This window comes from Amborella trichopoda, chromosome 7, assembly GCF_054954075.1.
Source record: "Amborella trichopoda isolate Santa Cruz 75 chromosome 7, AtrichopodaSantaCruz75HAP2 v2.0, whole genome shotgun sequence".
NCBI classification, from domain to species: Eukaryota; Viridiplantae; Streptophyta; class Magnoliopsida; order Amborellales; family Amborellaceae; genus Amborella; species Amborella trichopoda.
The window spans coordinates 2,741,017-2,766,260 of NC_142342.1; the positions used below are offsets into that span (position 1 = coordinate 2,741,017).

Here is a 25,244-nt window from a genome sequence, read left to right on the forward strand (position 1 = left end):
ATGTGGGTAAAACTTTATTGAGATTTTCTCATTCACAAAGTTCTAATATTTATTTGCTATCTTTGTTTGCAGGAAACAGCGGTAACCTAGAACTGCAGAGAAAGATTGGGCTCTATTTTTATGCTCAGTAGCTAGCAATTGGATTCTGTTTAAGATTGTTTCTTGGCAAATTCATGATTCAACTTCATTTGACATCGTTTAGGGTAGTTTCGGTGCCTGTGGAGCACAGGTATAATGGCGTTATTGTCTCTGCAATTTCAATCAGTTGAATGAATATTGTCGTGTGTATCTTATGCATATTTGTGATATTTTTTATAGGTTGTGATAAAGCTATGGCCAAAATCAAGGATCGCACTAGAGTTTACAAGGAGACCGTACATGATGTCGCATTGTCTCTGGGATACAATGAGGTTAATCCCTATAACCAGCATTTGTTAATAATTTTGGATGCCGCTTATGTTTGTATTTAGTGCTTTTTGCTGATAAGTTATTAGACAATCGATGTTAAATACCATCTCATTTATTGAATCCAATCATGCTTTCATTGAGCTGCCCTAATAAAATTTTATGATTGATCACTCTGTTACCTCTTCTGCATTTTCATCTTGCCACTGTGACATTCTTCTTCATTCTGCTCATGGTCTGAAACTTACATGAGTGTGTGCTTAGGTCAAATGCTATAAACTTCTTTACAGTTGGGAACTGTAAAAATACGTTATTCTAGTTTTTGCGTAACTTATGAGTGAATTTAATTGATTATCAGAATATGGTAGAAAGTGATCACCTTAAAAGAGAAATGCTTCTGAGTTCTGACTTCTATTTCTATTGTATCACTGGTATTATTAGCTGAACCATGGTTCAAGGCCCAAGGCCCATTAGAGAAGTTCCTGGTAATTTTGCCCAAATGTTGCACGTCATTTTTTTTAGTTATTGTTAACATTTCATGACATGTTCAAGAGCTATCAGTACCCTAATCTGCTTAGTGCTCAAGAAGAAGCCTTGACCCATCACGGGGATATTGCTTCAGCCTCAGTTCTGTCACAGGTAATCACTCAGCTTGACAAAAGAGAGGATTTTCCCCTGGCTATTTTTAACCATACTTGCCTTGCCTTTGGGCTTGGGTTCCCAAGGTAAATTTTGTCATATAGAGCTTTAGAAATCCTTTTGGTGCTATGATCCCTTCACCACTGTCTATATGTTAGGAATTCCTTTAGGCCAAAAGCTTGCCATTACATAGATGTAAAATCTGTTGAGTTTCTTGTTATATTTCCAATGTCAATTGCCTTAACAGAATACCACAAGGCACATCTTCCAAAGTGGGCTCCCCTCTCAGGCAGCTTGGTGTTTCCCTATTGACCCAAGAGGGCAGCCATCAACTCTGCAATCAACCAACACACCTAAAACATGCTCAATAAGAAATTCCAATTCGAACTAGCATGAGGCCATGCCAAAAATAACTTAATCACTGTCCTCCGTCCTAATGCTTGTCACCATGTTACACTTTACTCCCTTAGAGCAGATCTCTCTCCGTGCCTTACATATTTTGTTCTGCCTACCCAGTTATTCAATTCCGACTATGGTGTCTTGACCATGGTTTCCCTTGAACTGTCTGGGCAACAGAGGCCCTTCCTCTTTGCCTAATCTGAATGCCATTTGGCTAATGCCTAAAGGGCTTGTTATGCATCCATGGGGGCTCACTCTGTACACCTCCCTGGAAGTTAGGGTTACTTGAGTCTTCCTATCTTACTAGTTTATTGTCTTACACCTTGGATCATGCTGCTACCTCTTGAAAGGAAATGCCTCCCATTTCTCTTGAGCGTAGTTGTACAACACCAGTCGGAATCTGAAAGGGGTCATGTGATAGACTGGGATATTGTTAAGTGTGCCTCTAATGAGGGTCAACCTGCCTCCTTGAGACAGGAATTTACTTTTCTACAACGTAAAATGTAAGTTTCTACTGAAGTTTCTTCATCATCATATCCTAGAGGCGATTTTTAGCTTTGCTAATACACATATATTGCTCAGTATATCCTCTGGAAAGCTCTTCAACCTCTCATCTCATTCTACTTATTGCATTTTCTTCTCTAGGAGCCTCTTATCCATTTTCTAATAGAAGGTCTTACTTGGATTGATTCTTATGCTAGCCTTGTAGCAGATAATCCCAGCTTGAATGATTCGATGACTCTTTGTTTAGTTGCTCAGCTGTACAATGTACCATATTTGTGTTTCTTTTGTCTTTATTATATTGTATTAGAGGGTACACTGATCATGTGTTTTTGATCTTGCAAAATTACTAATAGCAGATATATATGGACATGCTTACATGCATATCCTCTTTTGCAAATAGTGCATTATCCGCTTATTGTCCCACCTATCCGTAGCATTAGATTTGTCCTTAGTTTCCTTTGTAATTGTCCTACGCTCACACATCATTTAGGGAGGTGCTGAGAAAGAAAAAAATCATGTACATTATACTATGTGCTGGTGGAACAGCTAACTGAGAGCCTGAGAGTGCCCTTTGATAGCCTCAATGGCAATAAGTTGGGGTATGGATGGAATTTTGTGTCGTGATGTTTAAGTAGACAATTTTGGATTTGACTGATGGCAATGTTTATATTTATCTTTTGATATGTCCGGCCAATGAGCGCAAGGACCCAAATTGAATATTATACAATCATTAGTGATTGAGGAAGGCAGTATTAATGTCATTGAAGGGATCAGCAAAGAAGAAAACCTTTATATGGAAATTAACATATCCTAGAGAGAGCTTAGACATGGTCGAGGTTGATTGCATAGGCGAGAATTTACTGTAAATCATTCCCTTTTCAGGAAATATGTATTTTTTAATTGCAATTTTCAACTTTTTTCTTTCTAGAAAATTATGTGCTTATACACGTCATATTATAATGTTGAGGCAATAGGCAGTTTCAATAGGAGCTGTGTCAAAAGGTTAAGGGATTGCAGGTTGAGGACAGCACATTCGTTTATGTTCTCTTGTATTTCATCTAACCATACTCAACATCAAAGCTCCTCTAGTACTAATAACGTTTCCTAAGATGTTATGGTTTGATGCTGCATGTCCAAGTTCAGTCTTTATCGTCATCCGATAAACAATTTTAGGAAAAATATATATCTATATAATGTATTTATTTTTTGAGTTCTCAAAGGCCAAGTCTTCAAGTCCACCAAATGTATAACACACATTCATTGTTGGGGCATGACTCATTTTGGACCTTTTATGAGGCACAAAATCAAAATTTTCCTTTTTGAGATTGTTCTTTTAGGTAATAGTGTGTGCGCAAATTTTGGGTTGGTAAAAATACCCTTAACATTGTTTTTCGATGGAGTGATGCCATTATATTACCCTGAAACAATTGCATATATGGTAGAAATAGATTTATCCAGACCTTAACCCTAGATACTTAGCATCCATCCATGGGAGCAACAGAAAGTGAGCAGTGAAGCCATGGCCAAAACCATGGGTGCACCATTATCTAAACCTTGATATCTTTCTACAAATCCTAATTTTACATTATAGCAATTCTTCTTTTTTCTTTGTTTCCCTTGATCTTCTGTTTCTCTTCTTCCTCTTCTTCGTGGCCTCATGAGTTGCCAGGAAAGAGAGCTGTGAGGCCATGGCCAAAATTGTGGGTGCACCACTATCTAAAACCTGAAATCCTCGTATAAATTCCTGTTTTACATTATAGCAATGTCTTCTCCTTTTCTCTTACTCTCCTTTGCCTTCTTTTCATTCTTCTTTCTCTTCTTCTAGTCTCGTGGCCTCATGAGTAGCCAGATAATGGTTATTTGTATGGATATTATCTGGCCAATTAGGAGGCCTAAATTTTGATGAGAGGCCCTTTTGAGGGGACCTTTGATCCATCTTATGTTCCCCAAGCAGCCTCTTACATCACTTTCTTTCTCTCTCAGATGGTTTTAACTTGTTTTTCATTTCACGGGTGACTTGGCCCTCTTTTATTTTTGTTTATGACTTTGCCTCAAGAATAACCAGATGTGGTGGAAACCCTAGATAGCATTTGGCTCAGACAGGGGCGCAAATTAATTTTTGTGTGCTTTTGGACTGAAGGAAGCCTGAATTGTTCGAGGGGAGGGAGTGAAATTTCACAGCTTCTTCCTTGGATTTATTTGGACATTTACAACTTTGCTTTTACTTTTCTTTTCAAAAAAGTAAAACAAAAACAATAATCATTAGTGATTGAGGAAGGCAGTATGAATTTCATCAAATGGATCAGCGAATAGGTAAAACTTTGATCGTAATTAAGTGATCCTAGAGAGCTTAGACATAGAAGAGGTTGATTACACATGAGAGAATTATTTGACAATCATTTCCCCTTCAGAGGAACTATGTACTTTTTTATCTTGTATTTGATCTAACCATTCCCAAAATCAATGCCCCTCTAGTACTAGTAATGTTATCTAAGATGATATTGTTTAATACCTCATGTTTAAGTTTAGCCTTTATCATCATAAGATGAACAATTTAAGGCAATATATATATATATATATATATATTTTTTTTGTTTGAATTCTTAAAGTGCGATATCTTTATGTCCGCCATATGGACAACATGCATTCATTGTTAGAGGATATTGGTTTCGACCTTTTCTAGGGCACCGGTTAAATTTTTTTCTTTTTGAGATTGATCAATGAGAGGAAAGAGTGTGTGCAAAATTTAGGGTGATGTAAATATGCTTAACGTAGTTTTTCGATGGAGTGATGTCGTGCATTTATGGAAAATAGATTTCTGCGACCTTAATCCATGAGATTAAAATGGCATCCCTCCATGGTAGCGTGGTAGAAAGACAGTATTGAGACCGTTGCCAATACCATGGATGCACCATCATCTAAACCTTGATATCCTCCTAAAAAACCCAATTGTTGTTTTACATTATAGAAGTTAGCTATTTTTTCTTTGTTTTCCTTCGACCTTATTTTTCTTCATCTTCCTCTTCTTCGTGGTCTCATGAGTTGCTAGGAAAGAGAGCATTGAGGCCATGGCTGAAATCCTGGGTGCATCATTATCAAAACCCTGATGTCCTCCTCCACATTATAGCAATTTTTTGTCCTTTTCTCTTGTTCACCTTTACCTTCTTTTTGTTCTTTTTCCTCTTCTTCTGGTTTTGTGGCCTCATGAGAGGCCAAATAATGGTCATTTATATGGATATTATCTGGCCAATTAGGAGGCATAAATTTTGATGTGAGGCCTTTTTTAGGGGACCTTTGATCCATCATTTGTCCCCTCAAGCAGCCTATGACATCTCTCTCTCTGTCTGGTGGTTTTTAACTCGTTTCTCATTTTACAGGTGGCTTGGCCCTCTTTTATTTTTGTTTAAGGGACTTTGCCTCAAGAATAACCGGATGTGGTGGAAACCGCAAGATGTCATTCGGCTCAGACAGAGGCGCAAATTAATTTTTTTGTGCTTTTGGATTGAAGCAAGCCCAAATTGTTTGAGAGGAGGGAGCGAAATTTACCAGCTTCTTCTTAGATTTATTCGGGCAATATAAGCGTTTACAACTTCGCTTTTACTTTTCTTTTCAAAAAATGAAATCATTTGTGATTGATGAAGGCAGTTTGAATTTCATCAAATAGATCAGGAATGAAGCTAACATTTTTATTATAATTAGCATATCCTAGAGAGCTTAGAGCTTGATTACATATGAGAGAATTGTCTGAAAATCATTTCCCCTTCGGAGGGAGAATTATGTGCTTTTGTACAACTTATGAATTATAATCATTTCCCTTTGGAGGCAGAATTATGTGCTTTTGTACGACTTGTACACTTTACGTAATACATAATGTTGAGGCAAAAAGGCAATTTCAATAGTAGTAGTGTCAAAGGGCTTGTGGTTCATAGTTTGCGGGCAACACATTCATTTATGTTCTCTTCTGTTTCATCGAACCATTCCAAACATCAAAGCCCGTCTAGTACTAGTAATGTTTCCTAAGATGATATGTTTGATACTTCATGTCTGAGTTCAGCAGTTATTGTCGTCAGATTATCAACTTTAGAAAAGAATATTTTTTTTGAGTTCTTAAAGTCCAAGATCTTTATGTCAACCTAATGGACAAGATGCAGTCATTGTTTGAGCATGACTCATTTTGGACCTTTTCTAGGGCACTTATTCATTTTTTTCGTTTGGATATTGATCTTTTAGGTGGAAGCGCGCAAAATTTGGGGTGATACAAATACTCTTGAGATAGTTTTTTGATGGGGTGATGTCATACCATGAAACAATTTCATATATGGTAGAAATAGATTTTGTGACCTTAACCCCAGATACTTAACATCCATCCATGGGAATGGTAAACAGAGAGTAGTGAGGCCATGGCCAAAATCCTGGGTGCAGCATTATCTAAACCTTAATATCCTCCTATAAACGCTAAGTTTACATTATAGTAATACCGTCTTTTTTCTTTGTTTTCCTTGACCTTCTCTTTCTTCTTCTTCACTTCTTTGTGGCCTCATGAGTTGCTAGGAAAGAGAGCGGCAAGGCAATGGCCAAACTCCAGGGTGGACAATTATCTAAACCCTGATATCCTCCTTCAAACCCTAATTTTATATTAGGAGTTTCTTGTCCTTTTCCCTTTTCTCCATTACCTTCTTTTTGTTCTTTCTCTACTTTTTGTTTCATGGCCTCATGAGTAGCCAGATAGTGGTCATTTGTATGGATATTTTCTGGCCAATTAGGAGGCATAAATTTTGTTGAGAAGCCTTTTTGAGGGGACCTTTGATCTATCTTCTGTCCCCTAAGGAGCCTCCTACATATCTCCTCCTCCTCCCCCTCCCCCTCCCCCCCAAGTCCTTCTTCTCTTCCTTCTCTCTCTCTCTCAGAGGTGGTTTTTAACTCGTTTTTCATTTTATGGGGCTTTGTTCAGGAAGAACTGGATGTGGTGGAAAACTTGGATGGCATTCTGCTCTGACAGTGGCACGATTTTAATTTTTGAGTGCTTTTGGATTGAAGCAAGCCCAAATTGTTTCAGGGGAAGGAGAGAAATTTGACAGCATTTTCCTTAGATTTACTTTAATATAAATGGTTACCACTCTTTTATATCCCTTGTAAAGAAATAAATGCATATACATATATTTATATTATATATTTATTTATATATATTGAATCTCATTAGTGATTAAGGAAGGCAGTATGACTGTCATCAAATGGATCAGCAAAGAAACAAACCTTTTTATAATAATTAACAGATCCTAGAGGGCTTAGACACAATAGATGTTGATTACATTGAGAGCGTCATCTGAAAATCATTTCCCATTCTGAGGAACTATGTATCTTTATTAGCAACCCGCTAGTCTTTTCTTTCTAAAGAATTATGTGCTTTTGTGCAACTTATAAACTTTATATTATAATGTGGAGGCGAAAAGCAAGTTCAATAGGAGCTGTGTCAAAGGGCTTAGGGAATATAGTTTGAGAACAACACATTCATTTATGTTCTCTTGTATTTCATCCAACCATACCCAACATCAAAGCCCATCCAGTATTAGTAATGTTTCCTTAGATGATATGGCTTGATACTTCATGTCTAAGTTCAACCTTATCGTCATTAGATGCACAATTTTAGAAAAAAAAAAAAATGTTTTGGGTTCTTGAAGGCCAAGACCTTTATGTCCATCAAATGGACAACACACATTCATTGTTGGAACATGATTCATGTTGAACCTTTTCTAGAGCACAACTTCAATTTTTTTCTTTTTGAGATTGATCTTTGAGGTGACAGTGTGTGTAAAATTTGGGGTGATAACAGTACCCTTAACATAGTTTTTCAATGGAGTGATGCCACTATATTACCATGTAACAAGTGCATATATGGTCGAAATAGATTTCTCCAGACTTTAACCCTAGATACTTAAATAGCATCCATCCATGGGAGCAACAGAAAGAGAGTAGTGAGACCATGGCGAAAACCATGGGTGCGCCATTATCTAAACCCTGATATCCTTCTACAAGCCCTAATTTTACATTATAGCGATTAATTCATTTTTATTTATTTCCCTTAACCTTCTTTTTCTCTTCTTCCTCTTCTTCGTGGTGTCATGAGTAGCCAGGAAAGAGAGCAGTGAGGCCATGGCCAAAATCGTGGGTGTACCATTATCTAAATCATAGTTATCGGGATCTCCTATTTTGGTAGGCGATCCCCTTCTAGGATCTCGATTTTGTTACTCTCAGAATGGATCTCTCAGGGATCTGGATTTTTAAATCTCGACCTCCACTGATATAGATCCCTATTCCTGCTGCGAGGGATCTCGATCCCAACCTTAAAGACCAAAACAATAACCAAACTGATAATTTTCTTTTTGGAGCCAACTAGCAACACAACTATTGCTTGCTTGCTAGCAATAACGAGATCCCTACTCTAAAGGGTATACATAATCCTAGGTTATTATACACTTTAAGGGTGGTAACGAGATCCCCAAAAAGTTGGGATCAAGATCCCCGAAAGGTTTGGAATCTCAATCCCTAACATTTGGGAATCTCGATTCCTAACATGTGCATTGTACAGACGGCGTTCCCAACCATAGGGATCTTCTAGCATTTCATGATCCCTCGCTCCCGATCCCGATACCGTTCCCGCTCCCAATCCCAACAACTATGATCTAAACCTTGATATCCTCCTCTAAACCCCCATTTTACATTGTAGCAATTTTTGTTCCTTTTCTCTTGCTCTCCTTTACCATCTTTTCATTCTTCCTCTTCTCGTTTCACGGCCTCATGAGTAGCCAGATAATGGTTATTTGTATGGATATTATCTGGCCAATTAGGAGGCATATATTTTGATTAGAGGCCTTTTTGAGGGGACCTTTGATCCATCTTCTGTTCCCCAAGCAGCCTCTTGCATCTCTCTCTCTGTCTCTCTCCATATATACACACACACACACATATATGTCGTGTGGTTTTTAACTTGTTTTTCATTTTACAGGTGGTTTGGCACTCTATTATTTGTTTATAGGACTTTGCCTCAAGAATAACCGGATGTGGTGGAATCCCTAAATAGCATTCGGCTCAGACAGGGGCACAAATTAATTTTTGTTTGCTTTTGAATTGAAGCAAGCCCGAATTGTTTGAGGGGAGGGAGCAAAATTGAACAGCTTCTTCCTTAGATTTATTCGGACAATATAAATATTTAGCAATTTTTTGGTTTTTTCTTTCTAGAGAGTTATGTTATTTGTACAACTTTACACTTTATATTATAATTTTGACGTTAAGGGTAATAGGAGATGTGTCAGAGGGCTAGGGGATCATAATTTGAAAACAATGCATTCATTTATTTTCTCTTGTATTTCGTCTAACCATACCCTCTGTAAAATCCCCTCCATTACTAGTAATGTTTCCTTAGATGATATTGGTTTGATACTTCATGTCTTAGTTCTTAAATGCCTAGATCTTTTTGTCAATGATAATTTTGAGTTCTTAAATGCCAAGATCTTTATGTCTACCGAATGGAGCACATTCATTGTTGGAGCACGACTCATTTTGGACCTTCTCTAGAGCACAAATTTAATTTTTTCTTTTTGAGAAGAGTTTTGAGGTGAAAGAGTGTTTGCAAAATTTGTGGTGATACAATGTCCCTTAACATAGTTTTTCGATGGAGCTGTCATTGTATTACCATGAAACAAATGCATATATGGTAGAAATAGATTTCCGCGGATGTTATAGATACTTTGATACCATCTATGGGAGAAGCAGAAAGAGAGCTGTGAGGTCATTTCCAAATGTACCATTAGCTAAATCTCGATGTCCTACTACAATCTCTAATTTTTACATTGTAGCAATTTCTTCTTTATTCTTTGTTTTCCTTGAACTTCTTTACTTCTTCCTGTGGCCTCATGAGTAGCCAGGGAAGGGAGAGTGATGGCATGCCCAAGATCTTTGGTGCCCTATTATCTATACCCTGATATCCTCCTCCAAGCCCTAGTTTTACATTGTGGCAATTTCTTGTCTTGCGTTCTCTTTGTTCTTCTTCCTCTTCTCCTAGGTTCATGACCTCATGAGTAGCCAGATAACGGTCATCTCTATAGATATTATCTAGTCAATTAGGAGGCGTCATGAGAGGCCTTTTTGAGGGGGACCTTTGATCCATCTTATGTCCCCGAAGCAGCCTCTTACATCTTTCTCTCTCTCTATCTGAGCTGGTTTTTTACTCATTTTTCTTTTTACAGGTGACTTGGTCCTCTTCTATTTTGTTTATGGCACTTTGCTTCAAGAATAACCAGATCTGGTGTAAACCCTAGATAGCATTCGGCTCAGACAGGCGTGAAAACTAATTTTGGTGTGCGTTTTGGATTAAAGCAAGCCTGAATTGTTTGGGGAGGGGGTGGAATGGCATATACTATGCACTTACTTCCATCTGAAATGTTGAGTTCTGCCTAAGAATCACTAGATGATTATTCGGAAAGTAAGAAATTTGGATTGTGAGTTCTTAAACAGCTAGATCTGACTGTCCTAAAATTGGATGGTCACACTTCGGTCTTCAAGCATTATTCTTTCTGGCCCATATGAAGATCTTCTCATTTTTTAATTTTTCATTTTTTTTAATAAATTTTTGAGGTTTGTCTCGAGGTTAATGAGGTTACATCCCCAAAATTGGGTACTCATGTAATCCTTGAATAGTTTGGTGTAGGGATTGAATGGAGAAAATGCTCCCATAGTAGTGTAGAATCTCATATAGAATCCGTGAACCAGATCCAATCTAGGCTGATCAGATAGTCATGGTTGCTGTTTAGTGTTTGGATTTTAGTATATATATATATATATTACAAGAACATTGACGTGAAATCCGTGTGTGTATCGCAAGTGGGCGTGCCTATAGCCCTGCAACATTCCTGATAAGGTGTGAGTGTTTTTTGGGCATTTTTTATATTGCAAATTATTATTTAGTTGCTCCCAAGTAAGGTCCATATGCTCAAGATTTCAGGTCAATCCTACTTGTGAGGAAAAGAAAAAATTCAAACACCAACATGCTACTGCGGTCATCCAGGTGGCCCAGATTGAATATGGACTATTGGGCATTTAGTGTTCTGTATACATTCTGGCTGACAATATCTTTTTACTGTGTGTGTGTGTGTGTGTGTTTGGTTTTTCTTTTATTGATAAGCTACATTCTTGCAGTCCCAGATGGCCGCCATATCAGCATCCTTAATACTGCCGAGGCCTTGTGAAAAGTCGCCTTTTATTAAAGCAGCTCTCAAAACAGTATGTTGCGCATTATTATCTTGTTCAAGTTCTGTTGTTATAATTTCTATCCATATACTGAATACTATTAATACTTAAGGGGTGCGGTTTGTATAGAGCCGAGGCTCTTAACAATCGGATTAGAGCCCATCTTCAAATAGTGTCGAGAAATGCGATTTCAATACGGGAAATCTTTGACTAGCCTTAAAATATATTTTCATATTTAATTATAAAATTTAAAGCTTCAAAAATAGTGTAGATCGAGCAGATATATGAAAACTTGAATAACTTAAAAAATTGACGGTCAAAAAATGCTCTACAAGATGCACTATTTCTATTTTTATTTTTATATTTGCATAGCTTGAAAGCATTGCAGAACTTGAACGTTTCATTGTCAAGCATCGGAAGGACTATGTTGATCTGCATCGAACAATTGAACAAGAACGGGATAGCATCGAGCATGAAGTGAGTTTGCTGATATATCTGATGAACTTGCTAGAGCATCCTTATCTATATATTATTAAGCCCTGAATCTTTCAATTTGCTGTCTTAAGAGACAATGTCTTGTTTACTGTGTACCTCTTTTTCACTGGATGCACTTGTTTATTATTGCGAATTGGAGTGTGGATCTTTCTGGAATGTCTTTTATGAATAGAGACACAGAGTTATGTTTGTCTTTATCGTCTTCTTTTCTCTTAAACAGTTATTATTCCCTGTGATCTGGTGACCATATGGTCCAGGATAAGATTTGGATTTTTGATTATTTTTCAAATACTATGGTGATGTATTTTTGGATTTTTCAGGGTTTAAATTTTGGTTTCCTTTTTTAGGGTTTAAGATTTTAATTATTTATGTTAGGGGGTCGCTATTTTCTTTTTTGGGAATCCAAATCATTTCGTCTTATAATTTCATTGGGAATCTTCAATTAAAAGTAGGTTTAAGGGTGTTTAAGGTGAGTCTAGTCAATAAATATGGGTTTTGTGTAGGGTTTTGAGTTAGAGTTTCGTATTATTTGTTTGGGATTTCCTGGTTTAACCAGAGGAAGTTATGAAGCTTGGCTCCGAGGCTTCCACCCTCAATTATTAATCCCATTTTTAGCTCTTTCATTGATTTCTGTTGATCTTGAATTCGCATCAACATATGCATGTTGTTTCAGTGAGATGGCAATGGCATCACATGCATGTCATGGCAAGTGTATCTCTGATGTGGAGGTGTACTTTGGCCTCTGTTTTAGGACAGGTTATTTTTTTTCATTAGTGGATGGGTAGGCATCTGAATCCTCATGCGAAGTTGCTAACTTATCCATAAAAAGAGGGACTGGTTCCTCAAGCTAACTCATGCACTTAAATTCTGCATATAAAGTTGTAGAACTATTACAGCACATTTTTCTTTAGTGTCATTTTGGGTATAATTAATTCCATCTTTTTTGATGTTAGATGGTGATGGATATCTTTGCCTGTTGCCCTTATAACACAATGAGAAAGAGTGTGGAGCTTTTAAGCTTATGGTCTTTTCATGATTTTAGATCATAGTTCCTACACACAAATGCAACACAAAATCTAGGCCCTAGCACTCTCATTTTCAACAATTAGAATGACCTTATTGAAAAAATAAATAGAATTGGACTCACGTCATCAATCAAGTGCACAGACCTATCACGTAATCATCTCCATACCATCTGTAGTTCCTTATTCCTTTTTGGGGGGAGTTCTCTCAGATATTCAGCATTTACCTATATCAACACATGCAAGGGAGATTTGCCATGTCTGTAGAGTGGCTTGAAATGAAATACAAGTCTTGTTTGTCATGGTTTTTTAGTTTGATCAAAACGGGGAAGACACAGGTCTTTGAAAATCAGCTTTAATTTGGAAACATGATGGGGGAGCACTGAGGTGAAAGTCTTAGAAATTGGAGGATATTAGTGCGGAGTCAGGTGCATAGGATTTTACATGACGATTCAATAGATGAGTATTGATGAAGCACTACAGTGGTACATAGAATTTTACATGACGATTCAATATATGAGTATTGAGGGAGCACTACAGTGGCTTTTTGGAACTCAGAGCTATTGATGTTGTCAACTGTTACTCTCAGTGGATTCTTTGGAAGGCACAATGATCTATTTTGGAATTTCATGTTGCATTGACTAATAGTTACCATCTCCCCCTCTAGGTATTAGTAGAATTGCGCTATTGGTGAGGACTGTTGAATTGTTCATCCTGAGTGAGATGCTTAGCATTTGGAGCTGCTTCTTGAGGACATTCAAAATCCAGAAGCCTTGTGTTGTTTTGTTGAATGCTATATCATGGTATTAATAGAGAAGGGGATACTCTGTAGTTAATCATGTGATTTCTGTTCACATCAATATGAGATGTCCATTCTGCTTAATGAATTTTCTATTCTGTCTTACTTCTTTAACCTTTGGTTAGTATAACAAATATTTCAGGGTAATGAAAAGGATCTTAGCTTGCTCATTTTGCAAAACAACAGTACTATTTTCTTGTCATAGTCTTATGATAAGCTTATTATTAGTTTTAATTGTTGATGGATGAATGTTTAACCTTTCTATTAGTACGGTTCTTGCAAACGCCCTATCTGATCTATCCAGTCCACTTTCTGCAGGTTAGTGTATTTATAAAGACATGCAAAGATCAGATTGATTGCCTCCGAAATAGCATCTACAATGAAAATAATAAAGTCAAATCAAGAAAATGGCTGAGTATACAAGAAGATAACTCTCATGCAGACATTATAGCTCATAGGCATGGCGTGGTATGACTTTTCTCTTTTCTCCTATTGTTTGTCTTCTTGGGTTATTCTTGTTCTAGGGATTTTTTTTGATGGAACAAATGCTTTTCTTTTATCAGAAATGAATTACTATTATGATTATTGACCTACTTCAAAATGAGCTGCGACACGCACACACACACATATGGAAAAATGTTGTATAAGTTAATGGGCTTATATTGTAGCGTAAGCGACTTTGAAAAGTTGGGGTTTGTTGGACCTAAAATTTTCATATACCTAGATCTTGTCTAGGTGAACAGAATATTTTTTTAAAGAAAATGCATAATAAAGAATGTTGAAAATGAGTCTGCCATTTTCAGTATGTGCCTGTCTGTGTGTATGCCTGTGCATGTTAACCCTAGAATGTGCATTTAGTCTTGAGCTTCTAAGGCATGGGGATACTAAATGGTTTTCCCAAGAGGTGGCTATAAGGATGTCTTTTGGGGAGTCCTTGATATCATTTGGCTAGTCAGGATTGGTGAAATTAATGTGATGGTCCAGTCCCAAACTTCTTGTCCTTGAGTTTCTTTTTGGGTAAGGGTAATCAGGAAGTTGACCAAACTAGTTATCCTTTTTAAGGGTTAACGCTGTCTAATTGAAGATCGTGCTTTCCCTTAACCCTAGTTTTGATATTGTTGTACTCATGTCTCATCATCAGAACCCTTTCCCAACTATTTGGGGTCGGCTACTTGAAAATCCTAATCTGCCATCCTACTCTATCCAAGGCCATATCCTCAGTGATGCCATAAGTCCCCATATCTTTTCTGACTACTTTCAACCATGTCCTTTTGGGCTTATCCCTTGTCCTTTTTGAGCCTTCCACTTGAATCAACTCGCACCTCCTAATATGTGCGGATAACGTATATTCAGGATTCATGGAAAGTTTTGGCAGAGTTTTACATTAGCTTGCCTACCTAACACAATCCATCTCCTTTACCCAGGCTTATGAGGGGTTAAGGGAAAATTTAAGGTCCTCACCCTTCTTAGACCATGTACTTGTATCTATCAAAGATAATTTAATTATCTTTCACATGCTTTTCATGTGTAGGCAAATGTTTGGATGGAATTCACTTATTGTTCCCTCATGCAGTTTAACTTATTCTCTTGCTCCTATAATTTAATTATCTTTGCTATTTATCTCTTGTTTTCTCTATTGCTTCTGTTTCCTCATCTTCTTCGACCTCCTTCTCCTGCTTCTACTTCCCCTTCTCCTTGCTCTTCGTTATTTTCCTCCTGCTGCCGCTTCTTCTCCTTCTCCTGCTTCTACTTCCCTGTAGCCTTCTTAGTCTTTTCCTCCTCCCTTGCTTCTCCTTCGCCTTCTCCTCTTCCTTCCCTTCTTCCTCCTCCTCCTCCTCCTCTTGCTTCTTCTTCTCTACTGCTCTTCCTCCTCCTCCTACTACTTACACACTACCACCCCTCTTCCGCTTCTTCATCCTACACTCTTTTCCTTCTCCTTCTGCTTCACATCCCCTCTTCTCTTCCTGTCCTTCTTTTTCCCTTGTTGCCACCCTCATATATATTAATACATAAAGGCCTCCTTCTCCTCCTCCCTACACATGCCCCTTCTTTCCCTCAGTGCCCCACCCCTCTTCCTCTTCGTCTTCTTATTCGCACACCCACTTCGCCATGTACTGTTGCCTTTGGGGCACATCAATCATGAGGCCTACACCTTTGCAGTCAAGGCGGCACTCTTTCAAATTCTAAAGACTGTGAACAACTCATTTTGGACTGTTACTAGAGCCCAGGGAAATACCAAATTTTTATTTCTTTTTCTAGATTAAAAAAAAATTAGTTGGATCATTTGACGCTCACATCGACATGAAATGAGTCTCTTCAAATCGTTTAATGCTTCATAAATGTCAGCAAATTTATTTTCTGATTTGTAATCTAGTTGATTAGTGCCACCATCTTTGGGTATGTAAGGAAGTCTGAGCTCGATATGTGTCTCCTATGGACCATATTTTAAATTTAGTGTGTACTTAAGTTGGCTAGGGGCTCATTTAGAGGCAGGGCCTAATTTTAAACCTAGACAATCACAATGTAACAACAGTACTCTGTATATGTGTTGAGTAATTCTTTGACCGGTAATAACCACCCCGCACCCCTCGGCACCCAAAAAAAACAAACAAAAAGAAAAAAACCAAAAGAAAAGGGGAAAGAAAACCCAGATCCCCAAGGCTGGCTGAGAAAATTTTGATTCCAGGTTCCATGATGATTGATTTGCCCAATGTGTTCAGGGGTAATTTCTGAGAATATGCCTCCTGGGCATGCCTTAGTAGTTATGTTTGTCATCAAAACTGAAGAGTTTTTCAGCCTCTCAGGAAATGAGGAATTAATAAAAGAACATATTGTCCTCTCAGGAGGCTTTGAAGCTTCAAAGGGTGCCTCAAGGGTGCGTCAGCATCTGCATTTTAACAACCATTTGAGAAATTAACATATTACATGGGAAATTTTTTATGATCAAGATTGGGAGTCCAGTACTGCTGGGTGCGTATATTTAGAATGAACTGTGAAAATGCAAATAGAATGCACATCCTTCTATAGTTTGTTACCTGTTCATTTCTAAAAAACAAGAGGGTATTGTTTGGAGGCGAACTATGGTGAAAGAAAACGTATCTTCCATAGAAGACTTACACTCGGAATTTGGATATCTTCTATTGTGTTAGGCATCAGATTCCTTGCTACCGGGAAATTGCTAAGCATAGTTCAAGAAAGATTTTCCTGAATTAGCATTCCTCTGTTTCCAAGCACAATTATGAATTGTTGCTTCGGTGTGGAAAATTATGAATTCTTGATAATCCTTTCTCATTCATGATCTGTAGTATTCCTGTTTGATTTCTTTAGGATTGAATATTTCTGAAGCTTGATTGATGTGCTTACTAGATTATTGAAAAAAAAGAAAAAGAAAAAGAAAAAGGAAAGCGTTTGATTGCAATAAGTCCTCATAAAATCGTGACTAGGAAAACTAATGCCCAAGCGTTTGATGTGCTTACTAGATTATTGAAGAAAGAACGCGTTTGATTGCAATAAGTCCTCATAAAATCATGACAATAGGAAAACTAGTGTACATCGTTACATGAAACAGTGTTAAGGCGTTTTGAAGATTGTTTGTAAAGCTTCATGCGACCTAATCTATCTCTATTGAAATGTAGGTTTTGATTTTAAGTGAACGTCTCCATGCAGTGACTGCTCAGTTTGACCAATTAAGAGCCATCCGATTCCAAGATGCTGTTAACAGAGCAATGCCCAGACGACTTCGAAATAAGGTCCCTGATTCAAATCTTTCACACAGCTTCAGACCAGAAGTCTCTGAGCTGGAGGAGAAAGAACTTCAACCTGAACCTCTTAGGATCAAGCAGCAAATTTTGGATGATGAGACACAGACACTTCAAGTAATTTGTCCTCTTTTTAGGGGAATATTATGGGTGGTTCAACTTTCTGTCATGCCTGTATTTTTTTTTAGCTATAGGGAATTAAAGATGTGTCTTTATGTCTTGGTGCCTTTGCAGGTAGAGTTGTCCTCTTTATTAGATGCAGTTCAAGAAACTGAGACTAAGATGGTTGAAATGTCAGCTCTGAATCACCTGATGTCTACGCATGTTCTCCAACAAGCCCAACAGATAGAACATCTATATGAACAGGTTATCTTTTCACATTGTTTACCAGTTCTCTTAATGTTTTTATAATGTCATTACCTTGTTGACAATGCATTTGTGTGAGTGGCTGATGTTCTTCAATATACATCTGTTTCTTCAGAAAGAGCAATATAATGTTTTTGGGTATAAGGACCCAATTGATTGCTGCATACCAAAATACTTGACATTATAATATGGTTTCTGAACAGTGAACAAAATGCTTCAAATATTATGATCAACATGCTACATTTCCAAAAGGGATTGTATGTCATAAGACTATTCGCTTTTGGTACAAGGAGGGCACAATTACTCTTAGCCATGAGATGGGAACTCCAACAACTTAAAGTGTATCATATAATTTGAGAAGTTATATTTTGGAATTTGTGCCCAGTTGATGACACCCCTACCCACTTGATTTAACATCTAATTGTCGAAAATGATTTGATTTCCTTATACCAAAAGTATGGTCTTATTGGATACATTTCCTTTCTAAAATGTCAAAAAGATTATTTTCATCGAAATGAAGGACTTTGATGATTGTAAAATGGGATGGTTTTTTTTTGCATTGGTTTTGTTGCATTGTACCATAGAGTTAGTTTAGCTTATTTGGATGTTAACTACAAAAAAGTTACAATTTTCCTGGATTTTCACTTGACATAGCAGCATTGGGTCTTAATGAGGAAAAACGGCTCGTTCAATATTGGTCAAACACTATAAGAATGCAACCTTGACATTTAATGATGCAAATTATGGTAGTTTATATCAGTTTTACCCAATTTTCGAAAGATCGGCCCTTTAAAATGCCTAGGCGTGCTCGAGGCTGGAACCCTAAGCATAGGTGCCTTGGCCAAGATTCGCACCTTGGCCCTCTCCCTTCTTTCTTACATTATAAGGTATATATATTTTTCATCATCATCTTCATCATCATCATTTTAGCCCTTTCCCAATTAATTGGGGTTAACTACATGAATCATAGTTCTCCTTTCTGCTTTATTAAATGCCATATCCTTAGTGAGGCCATAAGTCCCCATATCTTTTCGGACTACTTCCAACCATGTTGTTTTGGGCCTACTCCCTTGCCCTTTTCAGTCCTTCTACTTGATCCAACTCTCACCTCCTAACAGATGCTGTACGTGTATTTATTACTTAAAATTATCAGTAAATTATTAATAATATATTATAGTACTACATTACTATTACATTTAACATATTAGATAGTGTTAAATATTATAGCAAGAGGGAGAGGGTAGTTGATAGGTCTTTACCCTCCTTTTTTCTAACTTTTCACTTTTATTTTTATGTGTATACGTACCTCACTCCAGCCCCTTATATCTATATTATACCATACCCCCACGCCCCCCAGCGGTCACGAGGGGCCCGCGTAGGCAGCCGCCTCCGCATTTTTTAGCATTGATTTTACCATCCCATGTCTTTTGGTTCACCATGTTTGGCTTCCAAGATTCACCACTTTCGACAATGCAAGACATATGTTGATACTAAGATATAATTTATGATAGATTTTTATAACACTTTTAAAATTCCATTATATATCAAAGTGTTCTGTATCTGCCTTTAATACCTGAAGTATGTTTCTTTAAAATTTATGTTTATCATATGTGTATTAAACTTTTAGAATATGCATCATCATCATCATCAAAACCTTATCCCTCCAACCTTTAAATTTGCGTTGATGCTGCCTCTAGTCTCATCGATCAAAACTATGTCATCCGTGGACAACATACACGATGGTACCTCATAGTGGAGGGAGACCATAGCTGAAGAGATGTCAATGTCAGGAGAGAGCTCTCTTAAAATTAAAATTGTAACTATTGGGGAGATTCAATCATTAAGACTTGCTGTTGTCTAGTGTACATGTAAATAGGCCTTGGGGCAATGCAATGGTCATGGGAGTGAAAATTGTTGGGTGTGCTCTTTGTTGTTTATATTTCAATTTGAGATAAGAGACTGATCGACCAGTATCCGGTTGGTTGACTTTCAATCATTTGGGTTTTTAATTGGTGATAATTGTACTTTATCAAGATTTTATTTGAATGATCTTAGCTTTGTTAATATTTTTTTCCTTCAATGGCTACCTTTTATTGCTTTGTCATTTGCCAAAGATGGTGGGGCAAAGGCATAGGTTTGGAAGGACATTTGGCGACAAATCTTGGTTGAAGATTAGATGTGATTCAAGGTTTAGCATAAGGAATGAAGCTTTTGGAGGCTAAAAGTGGGTTCCAATTAGAGTAGGCTTTTGAGCATTTCCCAAAAAAAAAGTAAAAATAAAAATTCGAGTCCCTTCCCGCCCCCCCTCTGGCCCTTTGTCAGTTTCCTCAAATGCTCTTCATTTCATGTTAATTGAAACATTACATAGATATTAGTACAATAGCTTTTTGGATTTTCATGAAAAATGTCCTGTATTTCAAAGGTGAGTTTGTTTGAGGTTAATAGCCCTTTCTTTTTATTTTATCTAATATTTCATTTGGCCATGTTGGTATGTAGCTCACATTTGGCACTTCAATACTTCTATGCTTGACCATGCTGTTGATTTCAGATATAATTTTAATCATTAATATAGTCATAAACCTATAAAAGCTGGTACTTTTATTATATATCCCAATGTTTTGTTGTATTTATACCTTTTATGTTTGAATATACTGTTACGCAGAAATGGGAAGGTTTATTATATATTATTTATTAAGGAACTTTATGTTCACACTTTATTGGCATATGATATGTTCATAAAAAATATATGCATATACCTTTATAAAAAATTACGTAATATAATACAATTATTTTAATTGAACTTCTTTAAAAAATGTTTCATATAATATATAGTTAATAAAACATATCTTGATTTAATGCTTATTTTATGTTATAAACGTGCCACTGTGCTGGCAATGTCTAGAATGCCTCGACATAATCAGACACTGATACTGTGTCAATGCTGGTGTAACATTGCATTGCAGAACTTAATCGTATTTACATGATCTCTCTTTCAGATAAATACTCTTGAAGTCTGACCTAAATAATTAGGATATTCACCTAAAGATTTAGGATATTCTCCTACCAAGGGACGTTTAGAGGGTACCTGATTGGAGGAAAGAATATTGGTATTGGGTTCGGGTAAAATGGTTCAATGTGTTCCGCAACGTTACCCTTGTCATCTTTTAAGCCAATAGTTTTAGTTGTCATTGATGTTTAATACCTCTCCATCTTTTATCTCTCTTTTCCAATAACAATTTGTTATAAGAGTTACCGAGTATATGGCCGATTGTACCCAAGGTGCAAAGAAACAAGACATGCATGTTTAGGTCAGCACGAAACGGATTCTCGACCAGCATGGGCTCTTAGCAAAAAGACGTGCACTTTCTGAGTTCACAAACTGGAGAACATGGTGAACAGAAAGTGCCGGAGTATTGGAGAGTTCAAGAATCCCCTCCATGATGTCCACCAATTTCCAAATGGAGATTAACTTGATGCATCCATCTAATAGCATTGAGTGACCATCTGTTGTTTAAGGTAAGAACTGGTAAAACACGCAACCTAGTTAAAAGTGGACCAGTTTCAGCAGTTGTAGCATTCCTCTTCGAAGGGAGAGCTCAGGAAAGCGAAGCTCATAGTTCTGTGCTAATTAAAGATTAATTGTTCTTCTATTGATTTACATATCTAAATTTGATAATCTGCATTTGCAGATGTCACTTCTTTTTTCCAAATTAGAGTGTGTTCTTTTCCATTTATTAACATTTTTTTTCCCTCTTAAATTTGATCATATCGTTACTTTTCACTTTACTTACTGATATTGTTTTAAATGTTCTTAGGCAGTTGAAGCTACAAATAATGTGGAGAGGGGCAACACCGAGTTATCAAAGGCCATAGAGAGGAACAGCAGTAGCAGAACATTTCTTCTTCTCGTTTTGCTTGTCCTTCCTCTGGCCCTTCTATTTCTTGATTGGTACCAATAGAGAGAGAGAGAGAGAGAGAGAGAGATTTTATAGTGAGAGAAAAATCAAATTCCTTTCCCTCAAACAAGGTGTTGAATCTACACAAGCTGGCGGGTCTTTCCTATAATGACATCTATTATAAGTTATATTGCAGCAAACCTTCCTTCGGTGTGTTTTTCGTGTATTGGAATAAAAAGCTATGAAATATTAGTAGAATCAAAATCCGAACAGAGTGCAGTAATGAAGGACAAGAAATAAATTAGAAAAGCGTCGACAACTCTCTCCTCCCTTCGCCCTGCTTAGTCAATACATCCGCCTCCTCATTGAGCTTATGGAAATACATGCCAAAGAATGCATTGATTCTCACAAAAAAATCCAGTATTTGAAGCCATGAACTCTTCAAATGCCATGAAACCTTTCCTATTGTTTTGCACCATTTAATCACATGCAAGGAGTCACGCTTAATCACTGTTACATCTCACACCATTGTTGATGATAACCAACCTTGAGAGCGGAGATGTCCAAAAGAGATTGCATCTAGGCTTCATTAACAGATGAGATCCCACGCGGTCCTGAATCGTTGCATCTCAGCTTCATTAGCTGATGAAACCCCACGCGTTCTTGAATCCAGGCAGAACCAGTATGATACCTGACCAAGTCCACCAACACCTGCAAGGCATGGATCACCCACTGAGCTACTATCAGAAATCTAACTTGACACCCTGAATTGGAGATTGCATAGCCCAAAGAATCATTCTCTTTGGCTTACCTATTCTAACGATCTCTCTGAGGACCCGTTTGGTTCCATGGAAATGGGTCTTTTGATGCGCATTTCCATGGATACTGCCTATTTACGTAGCTTAGATGCGCCCTGGATGCAGGATTTTAGTTTCTGCGTGGAGATTGATGTGAATATTTTGAGCCAAATACCAAAATAGGGGGAGTACACATCTTTTTATAATATATAAATAAGGAAAAAGTTTATATAAAGATGCAACCTAATAATGTAGAACTACAGATGCCCTTAAACAATCCATCGGAAAAGGTAGTTTTAATGTTGAAAAACCTTTTGATTGATCATCTTGATATCGAGATGTATAACTATGAAAAATAAAAAGATTTTAAGTATCAGAAATAGTGTGTTTTACAACATATTATCTACGCCGGCCATTTTCAAGATTTTCATATGTTTATACATCTACTTGATTTTAATCATTTTTGAAATTTAAAATTTTATAATTAGATATAAAAATAGATTTTGAAATAATCTTAAGAACATTTTACATCAAAATTATGTACCACGTTAAAATTTGAAGGTGCACTTTAGGTGCACCTTACCTCTACACCTACGGATGCGTCCCCTTACCTCTACACCTACGGATGCGTCCATATGCAAGTATGCAAACTGCACCCTGTAAGTAATTTATATATTGTAACCATCACAAAATGGGTATAGAGGTAGTTTTCAGAGAATTTGATTATTTTTTAAAATATTGAACGGTGATATTTTTTTGTAATTACCCAATAAATTATCTATTGTTTGAAAATTTTATTTTTACTTTATCCTAAGTACCTTGCTTAAAATCACCTGTTTTTAGCTACAATATTATACTATAATGTTATATCAATAACATTATTATTATATTAATAACATTATTATTATATTAATAACATTATTATAATGAAATAATATTAATACACTCCAAACAGTGGATCGGTATCTTCCGGTTCTCTTGGATGCTAAACAATAGACACCCATTTCTAGCATATACACCCATTTCTAGGAAACTAAACAGAGCCTAAAATTGGTTCTTTATAGTTTATTTAGGAATTTTGAATTGTAGGCTCCATATAGTTTATTTAGGAATTTTGAATTGTAAAGAGGAGGAAGAGGTTGGCCTTTTACGCATGAATTGGATTCACTGAGATGTAATGTATTCATTCTCTATTTTCAAATTTCTACCATTAATTCCCTGAATTTTTCTGGTTCTCTTATTTGTGGTATTTGAAGTGCAAATTTCCAGCCTAAATTAAAGAATTTTGTAACTTATGAGAGAGCATTTTAGGATTCCTTCAAAGAGTGAGTTTCGGATTTTTGCAGAGTTTTTGGTTTCGACAGAGAACTTTTTGTTTCTAAAGAGTGCTGTGTTTGGGTGTGAGAAGGGATAAATAAAGAGAGTAAATTTTTTGAGAGAGATGAAGAGAAGAAACATAGATTAGAGAGATGAGAAAGGGGGAAAATAAGTAATGAGCATTTCAATTTCAAATTCCTATCTCCCTCGTCTATTTGTTTCCCTCTCACTCCCTTATCAATTCGTCTCTGAGTATGAGCATTGTTTAAAAACACATAGCTCAAAGAGCAAAGTCTTTAATTTGAAGTACAATCGAATTCTGTTCGTTCAGTTAACAAAGAGAGAGAGACCAAACGAAGGTAGTAACATAACCAACAAAACAAAACCAAGACGCGCACATACATACGTCATTGAAGTCCAACTGAATTCAGTTCAGACTTCAGACATAAAAGGCTTAATTATAAAGAGAGTGAGAGATCAGAACCTATAGTTTTAAAATCAACAAAATTCAATTCACATATACGATCTCTTACACCGCAGTATGACCTGTCGGGAAGGAGAACCCAGCCTACCCACCATTGAATTGCTCAATAAATAAAACATCTCTTTACTCTCATCAACAACATTTTGTAATACCAATAAGGTGCAATCGCAACACCAATAAGGTGCCACACCCAAACAAGAATTAAAGACTGATTCTATCCATACCTATCATGAATTCAGATAAGAATGCTTATATATAACAAAGACCAAAAGAGCTCAAGGCCCAATCTACATTGCTCAAAGGAGCAACATAGACTAATGAAGTGGGTATTCTGAGAAAAATACTTCACTCTTCTTCCAACCCAACAAACTTATCGAGACTTTCAAAGAGAGAAAATCAAAATCTTTGAGACATGGGGTGACCGTTAAAAACCGGTCTTTCTCAGCTCATGCTCCCCAATAAGGTCAAGACCCACAAGTAGGAAAGTCACACCTTGGAATAGCAAGAAGTACAAATTGACACCTTGGGCTGACAAAAGGCTCCTTGCTGAGGCAGTGAGGAGTAAGAAAGCCAAAGCCAACTCCTTCCTATACTGCTTATTGAGCTTCTTCTTCACTGGTTCGTTTTGTTTTTCTTCATTCAATTTGTTCAATTCTAAAAGCTCACTTTTTGATGACCCTCTATGAATTTGAGACTGGTTCAAATCCTTGCTTTCTCTCTCTACGAGAGCTAAAAGGTCAGACTCTGATGACCTTCCTACCTTCTTGGTCACAACCAATTCATAGGAGCTTCCCAATTGAACAAGACCAGAGATCATGGCATTGAATTATGTAACTGACATTGAGTTTCCAAAGAGAAGGTAAGGGACAATGAAAGGGAAGGATCTTGGAGCTGGTAATATGTTAAGAAGTGACATCAAAATAAGGAGTCACGGACATAGCATATGACCAAGACTGGGAGCTCGGCCCCAGGGACAAACATGGTGAGAGAAAGGTTTGTCCCTAAAACTTCGGCTCTCTTAATGTCTTGCTGCTTCTACAATTAGATGACCAAAAGACTCATTTGTTAATGTGCCCCTTCCTTGAAGTTAGCTCCCTTCTAGTCCTTGACCCCAATGCTT

At 37.0% G+C, this 25,244-nt stretch overlaps 1 protein-coding gene, 2 non-coding genes and 1 pseudogene across 6 annotated transcripts; 3 read left to right on the forward strand and 1 right to left on the reverse strand.

Annotated features, from left to right (window-relative positions):
* Positions 1-140: 140 nt before the first annotated feature.
* Positions 141-21,790, forward strand: SYP81 (syntaxin of plants 81). 4 transcript variants are annotated; one of them, XR_016059449.1, is made up of 8 exons: positions 141-229; positions 319-410; positions 11,140-11,223; positions 11,563-11,667; positions 13,825-13,974; positions 17,173-17,381; positions 17,499-17,630; positions 21,446-21,790. XR_016059449.1 is itself a non-coding variant. In XM_011629795.3 (8 exons), the coding sequence occupies exons 2-8, from the start codon at positions 333-335 to the stop codon at positions 21,587-21,589; spliced, it is 933 nt and encodes a 310-aa protein (XP_011628097.1). In that variant the 5' UTR covers positions 141-229; positions 319-332; the 3' UTR covers positions 21,590-21,790. The 4 variants fall into 4 exon arrangements, 2 of the variants coding, with proteins under 2 accessions (XP_011628097.1, XP_088728373.1); XR_016059450.1 differs by lacking the exon at positions 21,446-21,790 and adding an exon at positions 19,328-19,694; XM_011629795.3 differs by having other exon boundaries at positions 17,142-17,381.
* On the forward strand, positions 3,821-3,913 carry LOC148781178 (small nucleolar RNA U19). The gene has a single exon (XR_016060057.1). It is a non-coding gene; the product is annotated as a small nucleolar RNA U19 (small nucleolar RNA).
* On the forward strand, positions 8,779-8,871 carry LOC148781179 (small nucleolar RNA U19). The gene has a single exon (XR_016060056.1). It is a non-coding gene; the product is annotated as a small nucleolar RNA U19 (small nucleolar RNA).
* Positions 21,791-24,462: 2,672 nt separating the features above from the next.
* Positions 24,463-25,202, reverse strand: LOC148781180 (putative xyloglucan glycosyltransferase 8 pseudogene; annotated as a pseudogene).
* Positions 25,203-25,244: the final 42 nt, after the last annotated feature.

Bases quoted from the DNA above. Each gene is read 5' to 3' on its own strand.
- SYP81 (XM_011629795.3), top strand. From the start codon at position 333: ATGGCCAAAATCAAGGATCGCACTAGAGTTTACAAGGAGACCGTACAT. The intron at 411-11,139 runs GTTAATCCCTAT...ACATTCTTGCAG, and splicing joins TGTCTCTGGGATACAATGAG to TCCCAGATGGCCGCCATATC. The intron at 11,224-11,562 runs GTATGTTGCGCA...ATATTTGCATAG, and splicing joins TTAAAGCAGCTCTCAAAACA to CTTGAAAGCATTGCAGAACT.